The following is a 22,288-nucleotide window of genomic DNA, read 5'->3' as shown; positions in this document are numbered from 1 at the left end:
ATATGTTTCTCTAGTTTTGCTCTTTGTAAATTTGCTAGACCATCAACAGAATTAATGCTCATGCCATGTACATTTACTTATATTATTGAATGACCAAGCAAGAATGTAGAAAGTTTTCTAAATATGTTTTCTCATGTTTTTTCTTTAGAAAAATGACAATAAAAGTTATTTATGTGTATTTCTTTGCATATTAGTAATATTTGTGTGTCCAGAAATTGTTCAAATTTTAATAGATTTCTTCTTGAAAGCAAATAAGATGGTAATGTTTAACAAGAGATTACATTTCAAGAGAAACTGCATGAATTCAGTAATTGCAAATTATCATACAATAGATCGGTCGTTCAGATCAACAGAATGTAAACTATAATTAACAAAACTATCCTGGTATTAAGTTATATTATTGACTTTAAAATTAAAGTTTTAGAGGGGCAAGATCAAGGAAACCCCCCCCCCCCCCCATCCCCACATATTCTTCTTCTTCTAGAACTGCTCTTTTATTTATTTATTTTAAATCACTCCTGGCTCATTACTCACTTTTGCGTTTTCACCAGAGGTGTTAAAGGTAAAGACCAGTTATGGTCATGCGATTGCATTGTGAAAGAAATGTTGTGGAATCGATCAAAAAGGTTGATCATCTAGCATCTAGCATCTGCAAGGTTCTGGAATCATCAAAATGATAAGAAATTTGGCCCATTCTTCGTAAAGTTACAAGCACTATACACAGAAAGATGTATATGGGACTACCCTATATCTCTCACAGACCATGAGAGAAACAAATTTACCAAATATATGAATTAGTAGGCGGTTTCCCGGCAAATTTTTTATCATCATGTATTAGTCAAAACATATTCTTTCACATGATTGGTAATGAGAGCTTCCATTTCATTTTTTGAAATTGGGGCATTTCCAATACTGGTCTTTACCTTTAAGCAGATTTCATTTATATTTAATACATGTATAGTGGAAACTCCTGTTAAAAAATACATACAACAACAAACAAACCTTCAAACAAGTATGCATTTACATCAAAACTGTTTATTTACACATAAATAAATTCATGATAATTTGTCACAAACATACCTCCGCCCACAATGTTCATGTATTTATTCCATTTTTAGAGCATACACATGTACCTGCCCGCTGTAAGAAGATATTCAATACACCATAGAACCTGTTGCAGAATACAAAGATGGAAGTCACAAAGGAGGCACATCATTTGCTACTTCATGTACCGTACTACTATTCTTCAGAAAAAGCATTCACTGCAGATTGCTCATCCTAATGATAGTCAACATACAAATTTTGTATTCATGGGAAATCTCATTTATGAAGGAGGGAGAAGAAAACCCCTTTTATCCTAAATAATAATAAAATTTATTAACGGCATTTCTATAGAGCCGTCTATCTAGAAATTCCTTGGGAGGCGCATTAATTATTACCCCAGCTTTAGCTTAGCTGCCATTACAGCACTCCAGCATTTCAAGGAATTAATTCCTGCAAGGTACCTATTTACCTCACCTGGGTCGAGTGTGGCAAATGAAGATTAATGCCTTGCCAAAGGACATTGGTGCCGTATCGGGGATCGAACCACAACCTTTGAATTTCAAGTCAAGTGCTTAAACCACTCGATTATGACTTTTCTTCATATATAAAACCACAACAAACAATGCAATGCACTACACCTTTGAAGAGTATAAAGATAATACAAATGTAGCGCCCACACCCCGAGGGAGGGGGCATACCTATGAAAGGAAGACAAAATAAGAAAAGTGTTGACTAGGATGCATGGCAAAACAAAGTCTTTATTACTTAATCTTCTACAATAACAGTCTTTTCTTACAATAACATATATACGATCAAATGGCATAACATTAACAATACTCTTCAAGTATTAAACACAAATAAATCTACCTGTTCGCATACATTGAATTCATTAGCTCTCCGTGTTCTCTTACTATATCACTAAGAACATCATCTGGTTAGCTTCATTACTTTACTATCTCTAAACGAAACTATCCTTACTTCCATGCTTTATTTAAAAGCGCAACTCTTCATCGATCTCATAATCATAACTTGGCTACTAATAAATAACTTAACCCTTATCAAATGTCTATAACATTGCGGTATCAGTCAATCTACTTTAGCTTCTAATCATATAACTCTTCACGTAGCGTCTCTTTCAAGAAATCACATATATAGACCTAATACAAGAATGTTGGCATAATCATCCCTATACTATTGCCTAATAAGCTTCCTAACTCTTTACGCTCCAAGACTGAGGATCCCTTGTGCACATAGACCCTTAGAATGTAATTCTACTCTCAGCCTTCACTAATCCCTAAATTCACAAGTTACTTCTTGTCTCAGGACTTCACATTAATACTGAATAAACTTATAACTCTTCCTTAACTATAGCTCATGTATTTTCCAATAGTTATCTGCATCATTTTGATCTAATACTATCTTTTTCAGCGAGATTACTGAACTTGAAAAGATACATCTTGAACAACTTATATCCTAAACTCCTTACAATATTCACAGAACTGGCAAATAGTCTTAGTCTGCAGTCTGCACTAATTATATAGCTCTAGCAAACTTACAACCAATATTACGAATTCCTCTTACTGTATAATCTCATCTTCACATACAGTTCATATTCTAATTCTAAACAACAACCAATAGTTTTACTAAATACATGTATATTCATTTCATGGTTATATATACAAAGCAAAGTGAGAGTGAAAGAGAAAAGGTGAACCATACAGAAAGAGAGAGAGAGAGAGAGAGAGAGAAAGAAAGAGAGGGAGAGAATATAACGAGAGAGGGGATCAGAGAGTAATTCCCAATAATATTTAACCTGAATTATCATTCCTAGCAATATAATACAATGAATTCCAGACAGTGATTATGCAAGTCTTTAACTACAATATTTCATCAACCCATCCATCACTAGCTAACTATTAGACAATTTGACCATGTGTTTCTCAACAAGTGTATTCCTCAACTCAAATCCTTTGTCTTCTCATTTTGCTGACTCTACCAAACTTTCATTCCCGCCTAAGATACCATTTCCAGCATGTGTCAAAAACAAACACATTCTATCTCTAACACTTCTCAACATAGCATTTGGGTATAGCATATACTCTATCTACACTGTGTGCGTGTAATGCATGGCAGTGGATGGTCAAGCTTGGGGGAGAGGGGATTAAGAACTCTGATAAGAAGTTGTGTTCACATTGCACGCACTGCCATAACCTAATAACACACTAATATTATACACATGGTGCGTCCACACTCACGCAGACCATAATACTGTAAGTTAAAGATAATCTGGACTTGAACAACTCATTTCGCTATTCAAACTGTATCTAACTCGAACTAGAATATATAACAATGTGCTTTGGCATAATGCATAGTAAATGGCACATGTCCTTGGCTAAGAATATATACACATGAATATCGAGCAAAAGACAAATATACTGACAGTAATAAAGTATATTCTCTTCTCAAAACTTACTTAAAATGTTGTCTAAATCAAACAACATAATCATCAATCTCACACACACGATAATACTTTCCTATCATTTCTACAAGTGATTACTATGTTCATCAATGACATTATCTCTCCCCACATGGCATCTCTTCCCACATGGCATTTCTTATATTTCCTCTCATAGTCCACATGTCATATAATCCAACAAGTCATTGGCAAAGATCATTAATATCTCTTTTTACACAGTAATACAAGATATGTGAATAGTGAAGTTATAATAGTTTAGAAATACACATATTATGAAGAACAAGAATATAACACAATTGAATAATAAGAGATTCTTTCTTACCTATGAAAGGAAGACAAAATAAGAAAAGTGTTGACTAGGATGCATGGCAAAACAAAGTGAGAAGCCACTCCTGGTATCCCAGCTGGTGTGTTTAGGTTAATTGTGGGTGAGGCCACTCTCGCAGGAGGGGGTACCTAATTAACTAAGAGGAGGGACTATATGGGGGCTAGAAATATATTTGTGTCATACATACATAGTCAAAGATATACAAAAAAATAGGGGGGGGGGTATTCTGTGGGGCTCCACACCTTCCCCTCCAAAAATAAATGTCTCCTGGACATTTCAACTTTCAAACATTTATAACAATTCATTAATATAGCACAACAATCTAATGTTCATTTAGTTCTCGTTCAATGTCGTCCTGATCGAACTTAGGACAAATCAGGGAGGTGAGACTTATCACCAAAGTCCATGAAAGTCTATGTCCTTGCAACGCTGACAGATCATCGTGCTCCAATTCTTCTGCGAAATACATGTAGTACATCGAGTTCATATATACACTTGTTGCAACTTGTTATAGCGAAACCTAATAGGTACTTGAAGTCTCAGAATTACATATCATAATATCGTATCAGAATTACGTGGCTTTTTCTTCCATACAAATAAACTTTGCGAAACATTAACCCATTCTACGGGCGCGCCTGACATACGGTGAAGGTTTCTTGGGAAGCTCGCGACTCATCCCGAAGACTTTATCACAAAGATCAATTGATCACTATCGAGTGTCATCGCTTGTTTCCTTATATTACACCACAATTCATGAAACGATGTACAACTTGTTTCATCTTACTACTTCTCATTACTCGTATTTCTGGTTTACTAAACAGCTAGCACATGATTCTAAATAACGATGCATCTAATGTAAAACAAAATATTAAAAACAAAAAAGAATCCGTTTGAGGCCTTCCTCGTGGGTCGAATGATTGACTCGCTCGCTGGAAAAATTGAAGTTGGTCTTCTGTCATCTAACGCTGGTAGTGGGTTGGTTGCTGGTGGGCTACTGGCGTCTGTATCTGTAATGGCCTTTGATGGGTGTAGGATGGTGGGTCATACCGGTACTGGAACGGTGCTGGGGGCTGGGCTGTTGAGGATGGCGGCTTGGAGAACCCCTGGACATCCTTGACTCCACTCACTGCTCCGCCATCTGGAGGGGCCAGACTTCGCACCAGAACCATATCTCCTTGCTGTAGCACCCTGCTACGTATTGCACGGTAGCCTTTTCTCTTCTCTGTAGCTCGTCCCATTCTCTGTGATGCTGAGCCAACGTCATTGTCAAATCAGGTTCTCTCCGTCACTCTGTCTTCTGGTCCTGTATCGTTTGCTCATGCACTGCGCTGCTCTTCTCTTTCGATTGATCCAACTGTTCGTGTCATAGGACAGCACATCGTCCTCGTGTCTCTTCGACGATGGCCGTCCTGGCAAGGTCGCCAAATTTGTAGCGCCCACACCCCGAGGGAGGGGGCATACCTATGAAAGGAAGACAAAATAAGAAAAGTGTTGACTAGGATGCATGGCAAAACAAAGTCTTTATTACTTAATCTTCTACAATAACAGTCTTTTCTTACAATAACATATATACGATCAAATGGCATAACATTAACAATACTCTTCAAGTATTAAACACAAATAAATCTACCTGTTCGCATACATTGAATTCATTAGCTCTCCGTGTTCTCTTACTATATCACTAAGAACATCATCTGGTTAGCTTCATTACTTTACTATCTCTAAACGAAACTATCCTTACTTCCATGCTTTATTTAAAAGCGCAACTCTTCATCGATCTCATAATCATAACTTGGCTACTAATAAATAACTTAACCCTTATCAAATGTCTATAACATTGCGGTATCAGTCAATCTACTTTAGCTTCTAATCATATAACTCTTCACGTAGCGTCTCTTTCAAGAAATCACATATATAGACCTAATACAAGAATGTTGGCATAATCATCCCTATACTATTGCCTAATAAGCTTCCTAACTCTTTACGCTCCAAGACTGAGGATCCCTTGTGCACATAGACCCTTAGAATGTAATTCTACTCTCAGCCTTCACTAATCCCTAAATTCACAAGTTACTTCTTGTCTCAGGACTTCACATTAATACTGAATAAACTTATAACTCTTCCTTAACTATAGCTCATGTATTTTCCAATAGTTATCTGCATCATTTTGATCTAATACTATCTTTTTCAGCGAGATTACTGAACTTGAAAAGATACATCTTGAACAACTTATATCCTAAACTCCTTACAATATTCACAGAACTGGCAAATAGTCTTAGTCTGCAGTCTGCACTAATTATATAGCTCTAGCAAACTTACAACCAATATTACGAATTCCTCTTACTGTATAATCTCATCTTCACATACAGTTCATATTCTAATTCTAAACAACAACCAATAGTTTTACTAAATACATGTATATTCATTTCATGGTTATATATACAAAGCAAAGTGAGAGTGAAAGAGAAAAGGTGAACCATACAGAAAGAGAGAGAGAGAGAGAGAGAGAAAGAAAGAGAGGGAGAGAATATAACGAGAGAGGGGATCAGAGAGTAATTCCCAATAATATTTAACCTGAATTATCATTCCTAGCAATATAATACAATGAATTCCAGACAGTGATTATGCAAGTCTTTAACTACAATATTTCATCAACCCATCCATCACTAGCTAACTATTAGACAATTTGACCATGTGTTTCTCAACAAGTGTATTCCTCAACTCAAATCCTTTGTCTTCTCATTTTGCTGACTCTACCAAACTTTCATTCCCGCCTAAGATACCATTTCCAGCATGTGTCAAAAACAAACACATTCTATCTCTAACACTTCTCAACATAGCATTTGGGTATAGCATATACTCTATCTACACTGTGTGCGTGTAATGCATGGCAGTGGATGGTCAAGCTTGGGGGAGAGGGGATTAAGAACTCTGATAAGAAGTTGTGTTCACATTGCACGCACTGCCATAACCTAATAACACACTAATATTATACACATGGTGCGTCCACACTCACGCAGACCATAATACTGTAAGTTAAAGATAATCTGGACTTGAACAACTCATTTCGCTATTCAAACTGTATCTAACTCGAACTAGAATATATAACAATGTGCTTTGGCATAATGCATAGTAAATGGCACATGTCCTTGGCTAAGAATATATATATATACACATGAATATCGAGCAAAAGACAAATATACTGACAGTAATAAAGTATATTCTCTTCTCAAAACTTACTTAAAATGTTGTCTAAATCAAACAACATAATCATCAATCTCACACACACGATAATACTTTCCTATCATTTCTACAAGTGATTACTATGTTCATCAATGACATTATCTCTCCCCACATGGCATCTCTTCCCACATGGCATTTCTTATATTTCCTCTCATAGTCCACATGTCATATAATCCAACAAGTCATTGGCAAAGATCATTAATATCTCTTTTTACACAGTAATACAAGATATGTGAATAGTGAAGTTATAATAGTTTAGAAATACACATATTATGAAGAACAAGAATATAACACAATTGAATAATAAGAGATTCTTTCTTACCTATGAAAGGAAGACAAAATAAGAAAAGTGTTGACTAGGATGCATGGCAAAACAAAGTGAGAAGCCACTCCTGGTATCCCAGCTGGTGTGTTTAGGTTAATTGTGGGTGAGGCCACTCTCGCAGGAGGGGGTACCTAATTAACTAAGAGGAGGGACTATATGGGGGCTAGAAATATATTTGTGTCATACATACATAGTCAAAGATATACAAAAAAATAGGGGGGGGGGGTATTCTGTGGGGCTCCACACAAACAATACAGTATTATGCATCAAAGGCCCATGGATTGCACAGGGTGTCTAAAAAGTAAATACAACACTGTACATGTATATCTATTACCGTATCTAGGTATCCTATATTACCTTGGCGTTATCAGCACAGTTGCTACAGAGACAATTTTTTTTCTTCTCAGAAGGCTTCAAGATATGAAAATTTTCTATATGTGACTAGCTCAGCTCTTATCCTTGAAATCTTTGACTGCTATTTTCTGTGCAGGAAAAAATATTGATCCAAGAACCCACATACTGATGAAAATACTATTGATAACTAATCCTGTCCAATGTGTCAATCAGTGTACTATTATTCAAATGTTTTGCTGCTGAGATAAGAGACAATAATTGAACTTATATAGTAAAAAAAAAAATGTATGGTAAAATACAAATGAAAAACATGGAATATCTTGAGGATTCCTGAGAATCTGGGTGGGTGACAAAACTGAAATAATTTCACTTCTACAGTTGAAAGATTTTGAGATAACAATGTCAAAATAAACAAAAGATTTCACATTTATTTCAGCTCCACAAAATGAATTAATTTTGCTATGAGGCCTTCTGTGATCTTAATGAACTGTATACTGTGTCTGTTTTTCTCAAATCAAAATCCAAAATGCCAATAAAGATTATGTTAATTATGAAAAGCAAATTTCAAAAAACCTAGATCCAGATCAACATCAACAAAGGTGAAAACCATATCACACGGCGAGAGCGCATTCTATTTCTGCATTCGGATAATTACTTTGATTTACCGGTAAGCAACTCTTTAGCATTCAAACAGCTTACAATGGCACACACACTTATAGTTTCCTATCCAACGCATTTGGCACCCACAGGTTTGTTTCATCATCTCACGTCATTAAAAAATAGGCACACTCATGACTTGCCTAATGACTACTTCTGTTAGTTGTGTGTAGTCATGCTAGTCAGGGCCTAATTGAACACAGTCGATAGTTTCATATTGCTCATTCATTACATAATCATCCTCTATTAAGAATACTAACAATTTGTATTTTTGCATTCTACAAATGTGAAACATCTATAAATGGAATACATGTACATGTGTATTGAAACTTAGACTTGAACAAGATTACCCAATTTATTTTGCCCAATTACTAGACTTCCCACAAAATGCTTTAGCACAAGAGTTAAAAACTGGACTTCGGCGATTTCCCATTTGGCTTTAAAGTCACGAAAGTCACATCTTGGTCCTTCAACCTCACGCAGACTCCTTAGTCCTTACACATACCAAAGTCCATTTTCTATTTCAGGATTACATGTAGTCATCTTCTATCACATCAGAGTTATCTTGAAGAGTTTATGATCCACATAAACTCATGTGTCTCCTGTCATGATGGCTAGAAATTCATCTTGGTTGACTAAAGGAGAAAGAAGAAGAATTTTTAGAAAATAACACAATAAAATTCAAATACATGAGGCAAACATTTTTTCATAGTGTTGCTTTCTTCAAAATTCTATCCCAACAGATTAACCATAAAACAAAATACTTGCCATTAAATAAAGGCAACATAAATACCATCTTAATTATTAACAATTGCTTCTAAACCTGTAAATCAAGTGAAAAATAATTGTGAGTGTGCTGTATTTAAAGCCTATCTGCACTAGTTTGGCCAGGAGGGATGACCTCCCTGCATTGTCACTGACAGGTTGTTATCTCATCAAATCGGTTCTCAATTAACATAAGAAAAAGGGGACCATGGGGGACCAACGGGTACGACTTAGGCACTGTTTGCAAAAAGAGGGCGCAAGTAGCTACAAGTAGTGCAGTCCCGCTTTAAGACACACACACACACACACACACACATCAAATTCAGTTTGGTTACAATTTTCCCCCTTTAAAATATATTTGAATCAAACCAGTTCTAAAGTTAGAATTCAATGCATACATAGACTCTAAAGTGTAACAATAACTGTTAAAGTTGTATCAGTAAACAAATTAGCATAGTTATTAACTCACTTTCTCCATCACCATCATGATCAAATTCATCTATCATGGCTCTGAGTTCATCATCTGTCATGTTCTCCCCCAGCTCCCTAGCAACCCGTCTTAGATTCCGAACGCTGATTTTACCAGAGTCGTCATCATCAAACAGCTTGAAAGCCTTCAAGATTTCTTCATGGGGGTCTCTCTCCAACATCCAATCTGTGACTGATGTAAATTAAAGACAGATGTGCTCTTTATTATGAGATTGATCTTCAAACGAGAGTAGATCTTACAAGGAGCTAAACGTATGATGCCCCTGTCCCACCAATCAGACCATCCACAGACCAACAACCGCCTGAACAAAAATGACATCACTTGACCGACCAAGTTATTGATTGGTTTGGAGTCCCAGGCATCGTTTCATAACACTGTCATATTAAAGGTAATACAAAGTTTTGGTATGGGGTCATGAATTTGGTTCAAATGAACATATCGGAAGCATATGCGATCCTACAATATTCAGTGATCATTGTCGCGGTTGAAATCGAGTCTAAAATTATGAAATTGTAAATAATAACTCTTTATGTTGTATGGCTCCCTCTCAAGGTCAAGATATTAATTAAGCTATAGAACGACGTTACTTGACTAAAATCGACCGATCAGCTATTCCCGTTTGGAAATTATATATCACAACTACATATTCTGAGGGTGTTGGTGAACTTGTACAGGTACTTATGATGGTTTCATGAAACGATGCCCCGGTTTTGGGTCAGTTTGGCAGTGTTTACTGTGGTATCACCAAGGCATTTTTTGGCATGATGGCAGCTTGGCATCGGAAATAGGCTCATACTTGAATGCACATGTATTCATGCATGCCATTTGTTGTGTCTCTTAAAGGGATTGGGTAACTTTGTCTCAGATTCTGAAACAAAATCCTGGATACAGCTCATGCTGCAATGATAATTATTAACCTTTGGGAGTTTAGGTCAGTCAGGAATCCCATGACTTTTACAAGCCTGTCTGATTATCAAGATATTTATGATTGGAAATCGAAATCAAATTTTGCGTTTTCCTAACAGTTTTCATAACACTACAGTCCATTGGGGAAAACGAGTATGGTATTTAAAAACCTGTCACTCAAAGATTTTTACTTTTTTGAGGCACTTCTTGATCATTTTGAAGCGCAATGTTTTTAGGGCTTCAATATTCCACCATATCACAGACACTGATAACATGTAGGGCCATGCATCTCAGATTTAACATTGTTAAACGATGCCTTTAATGCAAGTACGATTGCACTGTACAGCATGAGGATTATTTAGGTTCAGAACTAAACAAGTACCGGTACACATCAGATAAGTTTAGAAGATAAGTTTTCTATCCAATGCTTCACATTTGTGTGAGTTGTGTCACATCATTGCATTTTCATCAATGCAAATTGTAAGTTTACAAATGTATTGTGGCTCTATGAATAGTTAAGAAAGAGAATTACAGCAAAATAGTTATTGTATCAAATATAAAGAGAGTATTTTACTCTACTTACTGACTTCATTGAAATCCTCAAAAGAGATCTTCTCTGTACCTTCTCTGTCATAATCCTTTATCACTTTCTTGACATCAGCCTTCTTCACCTCAAATCCAAGGGCTTTCATAGCAACCTAAAAGAAATCAAACTTTCTTTTTAAAAATTGATAGTGTAATACAAAAAGCCCACTTTACTGGTTAATTCCATAGTCCCCAACACACACCCTCCAAAAAAATCTTGCACATCTCTTTCAGAACAAAAAAAACCTTAAATATGTTCTTTGTGATTCCTTACTTTCTTTTCACTAATTTTTGTTTAATCACACTGATTTCTTCATCAGAATTAGATATTGAAGTAAAACCTGACCAATTCACAATCAAATTACAATTACATGTATATCGTAAAATATAAGTGAGGGTTACCTTTAGTTCATGATAATCAATGGCTTTGTCTTTGTCTGTGTCAAAGAGATCAAATGCTTCTTTTATTTCCTGTTTTTGTTCCTCTGTTAACTCCCTCCGCTTCCGCCTTCTTGGCTTTTCCACAGCAAAATCTGATCTGCAATGGAAAACAAATGGACATAAATTAATTTGTAATAAAGTCACAGATCATGAAATACAGATTCCATACATCTATTATTTGTGAGAAAAGAATTTATATATTCTGAACCCTTTATGGACCCATAATAGTGGGCACATCCCTTGCTTCAGTGAACTGTGATGATCAAGTGAAATGACGTAGAGAAGGCACACATTTTAAAGGAAGCCCATTCTGTATCAATAATATTATTCACAAAAATTTACTAAGATTTACAATGTGGCATGAATGAGGCTGAACTTTACGCATTGAGCGCTGTACATTTAGAATACCCGCTCCGATTGGCCGATCCGCTCAAGTGGTTTCGAATTTAAGTGAGAGAGGGACTTAATTGTTCTTTCTTGCTGGTTCCTCATTCTTATATATATTTGTATTTTATGTATTTTCCTTTTGTTATGTTATTTGTATGTTCCTTACTTATCTGTAAATATCAATGTTATAATTATGTATGTTTTTATATGATGAATGAAATAAAACGAATTGAATTTAAATTGACTTAACTTAAGCGCAACTTAAGTGCAATGGCATTGCCAATACATAATATTATTATACATAACACACTGACATGTCATGCTTTAAACAGGTGACGCACTTCACACATGGCATTGGTACACACATAAAATAGAAAAATCAACAAACAATCCAGTACAAATTTCCAGTTTGTACCTTAAATATGACGAAAATTTGAATTTTTCAAATTAAAAAAAGAGTTACGTAAGAACTGAAATAGACCTAGATGATAGATCTAGGTCTAGAGACTCTACTTAACCTTTTAATAAGGATGCTGAAAAAATCATATAAAAATAGAGGGTTTGACTGAAATATCATGAATTTGGTATCGGATGAACGGAAAATTGCAAGCTTTCTCCTCGCACCAGCATCTTATAACATTGAGCGAATGGCAGCCACCGATAGCCAATAAGAAGGGCCCTTGTAGACGCCAATTTATGGAAATTGAAAATGCCAAAAAGAGCCCCCAAAAATCTGGATAGACTTCTAGAGTTCAATGCAAAAACAAATTAAAGAGTGTTATTTTCATGCAAGCAATCTTGAAAAGTAGCCCCAAAAATTGTTCAAATAATTTGTTCCCTGCTTTGCTGGAGAGGCCCTACCACCGGAGTGTTGGCTCAGTCAGTAGAGCGTCCGCCTCACAACCGGGAGGTCCTGGGTTCGAACCCCGGCCGCGTCATACCAAAAGACGTTAAAAGATGGGAGTTGTTGCTAGCCTAGACCTAGACCGAATTTTCCGTCTCTTTCGTTCGTTAGCCTCTTATTGGGGTTGGGTCGGCTCTCTCTTTAGAGACGGAAGCCGTTTATACACATGTCCTTGCTAACGCCACGGCCAGTTCTGGTCGTAGCGTTTTGCCCCCAAAATCCCCCAAAATGTCATTTTACCTCGAGCATGTTATATTGTAAATTAGGCCTAGGCTATAATAAATCAGTTCCACTTACCAACTTGACTGAAATAATCAGTTTAATAGTCCCTTTTTAGGAAATTATGGGTCAAAATCGAAATCCATTTTGAAAATCTTTTTCAACATGGATTCCGATTTTGACCCATAATTTCCTAAAAAGGGACTATTAAACTGATTATTTCAGTCAAGTTGGTAAGTGGAACTGATTTATTATAGCCTAGGCCTAATTTACAATATAACATGCTCGAGGTAAAATGACATTTTGGGGGATTTTGGGGGCAAAACGCTACGACCAGAACTGGCCGTGGCGTTAGCAAGGACATGTGTATAAACGGCTTCCGTCTCTAAAGAGAGAGCCGACCCTACCCCAATAAGAGGCTAACGAACGAAAGAGACGGAAAATTCGGTCTAGCCTAGACCTAGACCTACCTAACCTTGTTTGGCGTTCAACAATAAAGGATAGAGCAACGTCGATCTGGCGCTGCTCAGTGGCTGCCGGGCTCACGATCAATTGGGCAAAAAGAATTTCCGTTTCGGTTTAATAAAATTTGGAGTGGACTTATTAGGCTATTATTATTACCCGTTTCCCTCCTCCGCTTCCCAATTACTGACTGTACTGTAGCTGTATAGCCGCACAGACAACATTGCAAACACAGATATCAATAAGTGGGACAAGAAGAAGCAAAATACCACACAACAAATCTATATTTTATTTGATATACAGACATTACAACCCAACGCAACACCTAATTTTCAACTTCGCCAAATAATTGCAGTTTTACTAATCAATTTAAATTCTAGTGTTAATCAATTAGCTATTACTTACCTCAATGATAAACTCATTTTCCTCCTACTCTGTCGAATTTCAAAACCCCAGCCAAAATAATGTTTAACGTTTGACGTTAGAGGGCGGTCGAGGACGAGCAAGCGCCATGTACTTTTTTCTATGTTTCTTTTCTTTTTTGAAAAGGAAGAAAGACAAAGAAAGGTCAGGGGCGGTCATTTCAAGGGTAACATCGGAGCTATTTATACACAGAGTTTGGCCATCTCAGTTTAACTAATTTGGTCACAACATGTTGCATATTCTTTTGTATTGTGCTTGCCCAATAAAGCAGTCATGTAGGACCGCGGTAATATTACGAAAGGGCTTGTGTGCAGAACTAGGTTGTGACATGGGGACCATCAATTTGCCAACGATCATTTTTTCCACCTTTTCACATAGAGGTTCTATTTAGTCCCTTTGACAACTGACTGTAGTTTGTCGACGTTGTTCGACACAGGGGTGGATCCAGCCGGCGGCGAAGAGGGCCCCGGGGGGGGGGGGGGGGCAATTCGTGAGAAATATTTAGCGGCGTTCCGCGCTTGCACGGACAGGGGGGGGGGGGGGGGGGTGTACCCCCTGAGGAGCTGAAGAAAAATCTAATCCTTAAACTCAATTCGTGCGATTTGGTGTATAATTTTTAAAATCTTTTTTTTTAATCTGTAGCTTTTTCCAGCATCAAATTATAAGCCTTGGATTTCTAGGAGGAAAAGAAGAAGTAGGACTGTGCATTGTGCAGTCCGCATGGATAAAGTACGCCGGTGTAACAAACAGTCTTTAGGACACTAGTATTCATATCCGGTACATCGAGGTGTAAGTGTTTAATATTGATACACGTATAACTAAACACAGTAATGATTCCCTCAACAAGATCAAGAGTCCATAGAGTATAACGTTTATCCGATTTATTTTATTTCTAAACAAGATCTTCCATTGCAACAATGTTGACAACCATTGTTATTGACACGGTACAGTTTCCTAGTAGACCTACCTCAGGTATCACTTGATTGTCAAAACCGGTCAGTACAGGGAGCACAAATTTTTGGGGGGCACCCCCCCCTTTGGGGCCCATCTCCCCAAAAAGGTAAAATTAACGTGTTTTTATACGTTTTTTTTTTCTAGGGGGGGGGGGGGAGGCCAGGCCCCCTGGATCCGCCACTGGGCTAAAGTATTTATGATCGGGTAAAGCGTAGCGTAAATTGGCGTGAGGTCGAGGGGGCAGCTCATGAGTTTTAGCAGGCCGGGGGGGGGGGGAGGGGGGAAGCGTCATTCAAAGTGGGTAGGGGGAGCACCAACAATGAAGGGCAACTTCCCGGAAAAAGGGACACCTACAAAGGGAAACCTCAAAGCAAAAATTTACAATTTTTTAGACATTGGTATATACCCCTACATTGTGATTACATTTTCAGTGATGAGTTCAATGTTTTTTCTCTTTTTACATGGGCTAAGATACTGTTTAAGCATCATACAATTAAATTTGCAGTTGGTTGTGATGGTAAGAATATTTATTCGCGAGCGAGCAAAATTTTTGAGAATTGTGAACGGTAGCAGTGCAAAAAAAAATCATCTTAAAAGAAGAAAAGACAATCCTGGTGGGGTTTCACGCACAATCTTATCATGAAAGACTAAAAAGATCTGTGATAAGAAACATACTTGTATCAACTATAAATATATGCGAGCGTAGCGAGTCAGATTTGGGTAAAATTAAAGAAACAGTTGCTCTTATTCGCTTTCAATAAGGAGCTTTTTTATGGGGAAAGGAAAAGGGGGCACATATCCAAAGGGAAAAGGACACCTATTAGAAAAGAAAAGAGCAAATTTCAAAGTAAAAAGGGGCACTCACCAGAAATAAAATGGGCACTTATGACAACGGAATAAGTGTAATTATCAAAAGGAAAATGACACTAATTAGAAAGCATAAGGGGCACGTGTCAAAAGAAAAGTGCCAATTATCAGAGATGAAAAGGGGGTACTCATTACAGAATTAAAGGGGACACCTCTCAAATTTGAATAAGGGCACTCATCGGAAATGAAAAGGGTCACTCATAAGAAGAAAAAAATCTCACGCTCAAAATTATACAGGACACAACAAAAATTCCCATGTGGTTTCCGGAAGCTGGAGAAGAATCATTTTCGCATCGTATACTGATTATAATTTTAATGATTTACATATCTATCCAATTTGTCCATATAGTGTAACAGTAACGACCCATACGTGACACTGAATGTGCATAAGACTAATTTTTGTTTGGTATAATTTGCATATGATTATGCGCAGATTGAAAAAGAAAAAAATTTGACTGACAGTTCGTCTTCAGCACATCTGTACAACTGAATGAAGTGTTTTTATCCAGATTCTGGAGATAAAAGTGTGTAATTTTTTTGAACAAATAAGGCTTTTACGATCGCTTTTACGGAACAACTGAATAAAGTGTTTTTACCCAGATTCTGGAAATAAAAGTGTGTAATTTTTTGAACAAATAAGGCTTTTACGATCGCTTTTACGGAACAACTGAATGAAGTGTTTTTACCCAGATTCTGGAGATAAAAGTGTGTAATTTTCTGAACAAGGCTTTTACGATCGCTTTTACGGAACAACTTGAATGAAGTGTTTTTACCCAGATTCTGGAGATAAAAGTGTGTAATTTTCTGAACAAACAAGGCTTTTACGATCGCTTTTACGGAATAGATTTTATGATAGCGCAAACTACCGAACTCGGATCAATGCTTTGTCGACATGCTTGACGATGAATTATGGTCCAAGGCATGCCCACATAGAAGATTTTTTAATGTTGAGGTCGGGGCAAAATACAATGAATTATTGAAAAATTATTGCATTTTCTTTTTTTATAAATGTTTTTGTGGGGGCGTCGACGTACCCTAGCACCCGCTGCGTACAGTCATGATGCATTGGCTAAGCAATGTCCTCCTTACTGTGAACCCCCATGATCAAAACCGTGTCGATGTCTAATATTAGTGCCCTTTTATGAGGTATTAATCCCCATTACTGTCAGTTGTGACTTAAGGACGTAGGTCCCCTAGTTGAATAGCATTGTAGCACACACATACTTTAGCATTCACGCAAAACAAACACTCCCCAGTTGTCATTCAATACAGTCTGAGAATGTATACTTTTATCTAGATCTATTAGAAATATATCATTGTCAAAATCATTCAATAAATTGGGGTAAAAATAATTATTCCACCATTATGACCAACAGTGTACAAAGGGAAATCTTAAAGCGAAAAATACAATCTTTTAAAAATTGGTATATATCCCTACATTGTGATTACATTATCAGGATTATGTCAATAATTTTGTTTCACTTTTTACACCATACAAGATATTCTTTGCAGTTGGGTGTGATTGTCTAAAAAATTATTTGCGAAGGAGCGAAGCGAGCAAGGAAAATTTCTTAATATTTGTGAGATCGCAGTGCGCAAAATAACATCTTATAAAGAGGAAAAACCCAATCCTGATGGGGTTATAAGCACATTCTCACAACAGAAGACTGAAAAGACTTTTGATAGGTATATCATCTATAGATACGAGAGAGCGTAGCGAGCGAGCTTTGGGATTATTGCTCTTAGTCGTTTGAAATTTTGGGCGCGTTTAATTATGAGAGGAAAAGGGGACACTAATCTTATCAGAAAAGAAAAGGAGCATGTGTCAAAGTACAAAGACTAATTATCAGAGGTGAAAATGGGGCACTTCTTACACCCTCAAAAAAAGGCACTCACCAGGGATGAAAAAAGTCAGTCATGAGAAAAGGAAATGGGCATTTGTCGACGGATAAGGGGCCCAGATTTTGATAGGGACATTTATAGGAGGTGAAAAGGGGCATTTATGAAAAGGGATAGGTCCCTTATTAGAAAGAAAAAGGGGGACGTATCATTGTTATAAGGGAAATTATCAGATGTGAAAAGGGGGCACTTATGTGAATGAAAAAGGGGCACCTATAATAAAGGAAAATGTGCATTAGTTGAAAGAAAATGGGCAGCGATCAGCTTTTAAAGGGGAACTTATCGGAGGTTAAGGGGGCACTTATCTGAAGTGAAAATGAGTAACTTCTCGTACCTGAAAAGGGTCATTTACCAGAGAAGGGGCACTTATGAGAAGGGGAAGGGGCTCTTTTTTAATGGGGCACTTATCATTAGGAAAGGGGCACTCATTAGAAAGGAAAAGGGGCACATGTGAAAATGTAAGGTGCGCTTATCTGAGTTAAAATGGGGTAGTTATTAAAAGGAGAAGGGCACTTATTACAAAGTAAAAGGAGCATTTGTCAAAGTAAAAGAGGCACCTCTCAGATTTGAATAGGGCAAGTGAAGGGGGCACTAATCAAAAGTGAAAAGAGTCACTTCTCGAACCTTAAAAGGGGCACTTACTACAGATTAAAAAGGGCACTTATGAGAATGGAAAATGGACACTTATTGCAAAGGGAAAAGGGAACTTATCGAAGGAAAAGGGGCATGTGTCCAAATAAAAGGGGCACTTATCAGAGTTGAAAAGGGGGAAGAGGCACTTTTACAAATTAATAGGGGCATTTTTCAAAGTAAAAGAGGCACTATTCCTATGGAAAAAAGGGCACTCCTTACAAAGTAAAAGGGGCACTTTTCCTAAGTAAAAAGGGGCACTTTTCGGGTGCTTGAAAGAGTGGGGGCACTGTGCCCCCTGCCCCCCGGGAGGGCCGCCTCTGTGCTCATATCACCCTAGCAAATTGAAATATTTTCGATGTATTTTGAGCCTCGAGCATCATACTCCGCTGACTATTCGTTTTCTCTACTCCATGCTGAGTTAAAATCGTAAAATTGGAGAAAAATAAAACCGGTGTTGCCTGGAATCTATTCTAACTTGTACACACCATGTCAGTGGATATACCATGCCAGTGTCAGTGGGTCCGTGCCAGTGCCTTTGTGTGCACAGCTTTGTGTTTACGTTTCCTAGGCCTAGATTGTGATACGTTGATCTACCACATCGGTATGCCAGCCAGGCAGGCTAGCTAGCAAGGCATCGAGTCCGCTCTCGCTACACAAAATGCAGACAGCATCGCTGGTGCTTTGTAATCAAAACGAGGAGCGAGAGTCGAGTGTGGAACCGTGATATCTGCCACCGTTTGTTTCTCTCAAGTACAAGATCCATAATCTTTCACATTTTGACTGGTTTAAGAGTGAGAAAGTGAGAAGAAACGTTTCAGCACGGAGATCATCTTAAACACGTTTTCATCACCTGTGAGATATACATGTATCTTCGTCCGTGATCTGTGTGACGGTTGGCTCAGACTCTAGTGTGGTCAACCCCCGAGTGTGCCCGTGGAGTAACTTCTCATTGTGACCGTGGTAGCCGCAGTAGTTAAACAGCAGGTATGGTCCTTTCAGTATCACTATTCATATACATCATGACTCCATATTAAAATTAGATCAATCTGACAGACTTCTTGACATTTTCATATGTATTTTTACGCCTGATGAAAAGTATCAAGCTGGGAGGCGTCTGTATTTCAAGCAAGACGTTGATGTATTTATTTGAAATAGGTAATTCCGAACAAAGACGTTTTCTTCTTTCACTTCCATTGTATGGATATTTACTTTTCTAATGCATTGTTTATGTAAAAGGCAGATGTTTTTTTTAATAATAAAGACTGTGATGAAGCTAATATGGTCGCATGCGAGAACACATAACAAGAGAAAGGGGTCGGGTCAGGAATAGTGTCTCCCTGGTCTGGTTATTTAAAAAAAAAAAATGAAACTCGTGTGCAGTGGATCTTTTTTCTTGCCCACTTTCCTTACCCCCCCCCCTCCCCTCCCCTCCCTCACTTCTCTCCCCCTGTATCTATTTTCCGTTTTCTACCCATATCTTTCAATGAATGAAATTATTTGTGCATCATTTTGGTAGGAACACTGAATAATATTGCCCGACTTAATTTTCATTTCCCATGACTTTGTATGCATCCGTCATTGCCTTTGCTTCTGACAGTGATAGCATTAAAAACTTGCATGATAAGGAAATTACTGTTACATTTCTTTTTAATATACCAGTTTACTAATATATTCACATTTTATGCATGTATACTGAAAGATTGTCCGAGACTTGCCCAACATAGCAATACGCAATGCATGCAGACTGGATTCCAAGTATTTTATAGTTCATTCACTAATTAACATGGTGATGGAATTATATTTGTCACTAGGTCCCCAGGAAAGCAAGATCCATAAATTTGAATATGTTTAATAGTAAAATGGTCTATTGCATTCAGTTGAAGTGTGATAAATTATTAAATTAAGTTCAGTTTTCGGCAGAAGCATGCCTCTCTATATTCTGACCGACTTGACCAATGTCTTTTTTTTTAAAACTCTACAAAATTACTCGACTGGGCATTTGTGGGCACTAATCTGACTATAACATAAAGAACTGTACACGACCATTTTAATTTACTTTTTAGTTTCGTGAGCCGTAAGTAATCGGAAAAGTGTCTATTTGCAGGTTTTAGGACTGTACATTTTTACTATTTTTTCACAAATTAAAGCTGCTATCATCGATGAAAGTAAATTTCTCGACACAATTAGGCTTTTGTAATTTGTATTCATATTTTATCATCTGTTAGATTTTCCCCTTGTTAGTTCAAATTAGTTCAAAATCGAATTGTTAGTATTTCAGGATATTTCTGCGTGACAATAATCACTACTCAAGCTTTCCAATGATATTGGCGACTTCGAACCTCGGACATCAAAGGTAACAGCACACCACCAGTAGATTCTATTGTGCAACCATAGAAAACGGCAGCTGCTTGGAATAATTTGTTGCCAGTTGGGTCTCCAGCTCTTAAACTCCTTGGAACTACCAAATGTTTATTGAATCATAGACCTGTTGGTGGTAGGTCTATGATTGAATGAACCTTTAGATTGAAGTATAGCAAAGTGTGCGTATAATGAGAATATTTTCCGAATTGGCCTTATTGAAACAACCGAGGTCTTTAAGCTCCACCTGTTGTTTGATAGTAGGTCAAGTAGCAAATGTCTAACTCGTTGGTTTAGGGTTCCAGCCACTTAACTCTGAATATCAAATATCATAGGACATTGAACCCAACTTTGAATAACTAATCATTTTAAAGAAATTTAACAGTATTAATCTACCATTCAAGACTATCGATCAGTGTAAAATCTAGCTTGAATTATGTATTTTTGCGTCTACGATTAGGCCCAGTAACATTTCCGCAGATTAGCTTTTTATTATACCGTGTTTGGGAGGATGAGTCCCTGGGGGGGGGGGGGGGGGGGGATTTGGCCTTTTGGGGAGGAGCAGGGGGGGGGGTGGAATCAGCTACAGTTGACACCCATCCTCCTGTCTAGACAATATCAGTAGTATCATCATGATCATTGTTCTAGTTTATGACATCAATCACAATTTTTACTTCAACTCTGCTATGCATGATTGATTTCTATCATGTTTGGGTTGTTGTCATTTACCTGTGAAGGAAAGAGCACGAAGAAGCACACTTCTTATTTTTTTGGTTTCATTTCATGAAGTTCCTCTTGGGTTGGTTATCCAGGAAGACAAATCAGACAGTCATCAGAGACCTTTTATGCCAAGTAAATTTCGACTATACTCTAGGTTCATTGGAATATTAAATGTGACCTTTCATCTCGTCGAAATAAGGTCTCAAGAGAGACCTTTGTTTACCCATGCTACTCGCTATCATAGTGTATCGTTGATACTCGTTAATTTTTGTCCTATCCAATATTGTCTGTCGGCCTTTATTATCCTGCAAAGTCCTTTTATGGGCATGGTTGTCTTTCCATCTGTTTGTAAAACCGGGGGAAATGGTGTATAACGTTTTAAAAAAAGAAGTTTACTGCAATAACTGCATGACCCATGCCTCAATTAATACTTTTATGAAACATAGTATAGTATTCAGACATTATTACGTTCAGCAAAATGCACTTGGAAAAAAACGTTGTAAAACTTTGATTATCAGTCATGACTTTGTAAGAGTGTGTTTTCATGACTTTGTCCTATATCATGGATGTCTTTATTTTTGCTTATCGTCATTTTGATCGCGTATATAACGTCGGCCACAACACTCTATCAAAGAAGATGTTGTCTAAATAGGGTGTGACTAAATATAATGATGACGACACACGTTGAAACAGCAGTGAATAATCATATTGTAGTGCTGCCTTTCAAAATATCGTCAAACGTCCAACAAGGTTACCAGTATTTTAGTATTTCATATTGACAATTAAAGAAAAATATAACGTTTCATACAAAGTTCTAAATGTCAAAGTACATGTATACGGCTGGATAC

At 37.2% G+C, this 22,288-nt stretch overlaps 2 protein-coding genes and 1 non-coding gene across 3 annotated transcripts in view; 2 read left to right on the top strand and 1 right to left on the bottom strand.

Moving 5' to 3' along the window:
* Positions 1 to 7,669: 7,669 nt before the first annotated feature.
* LOC115929193 (centrin-3) lies at positions 7,670 to 14,110 on the bottom strand. Its single transcript, XM_030997682.1, has 5 exons — positions 13,992 to 14,110; positions 11,576 to 11,711; positions 11,172 to 11,286; positions 9,662 to 9,853; positions 7,670 to 9,062 (listed from the first exon to the last, which is right to left on the bottom strand). Exons 1-5 carry the CDS (start codon positions 14,006 to 14,008, stop codon positions 9,019 to 9,021), a joined length of 504 nt encoding a protein of 167 aa, XP_030853542.1. The 5' UTR covers positions 14,009 to 14,110; the 3' UTR covers positions 7,670 to 9,018.
* On the top strand, positions 12,867 to 12,939 carry TRNAV-CAC. The gene has a single exon. It is a non-coding gene; the product is annotated as a tRNA-Val (tRNA).
* Positions 14,111 to 18,854: 4,744 nt separating the features above from the next.
* The window catches only part of LOC115919040 (carbohydrate sulfotransferase 11-like), a 47,733-nt gene continuing 44,299 nt past the window's right edge, over positions 18,855 to 22,288 (top strand). Inside the window, exon 1 of the mRNA XM_030997665.1 lies at positions 18,855 to 19,346. The gene's annotated coding sequence lies outside the window, so the exon portion shown is untranslated. The remainder of the gene's footprint in view (positions 19,347 to 22,288) is intronic.

This window comes from Strongylocentrotus purpuratus, unplaced genomic scaffold, assembly GCF_000002235.5.
Source record: "Strongylocentrotus purpuratus isolate Spur 01 unplaced genomic scaffold, Spur_5.0 spur5_contig_858, whole genome shotgun sequence".
Lineage (NCBI taxonomy): Eukaryota > Metazoa > Echinodermata > Echinoidea > Camarodonta > Strongylocentrotidae > Strongylocentrotus > Strongylocentrotus purpuratus.
The sequence above is the reverse complement of the archived record's forward strand: the minus strand, read 5'-3'. Positions and strand labels throughout refer to the sequence as shown.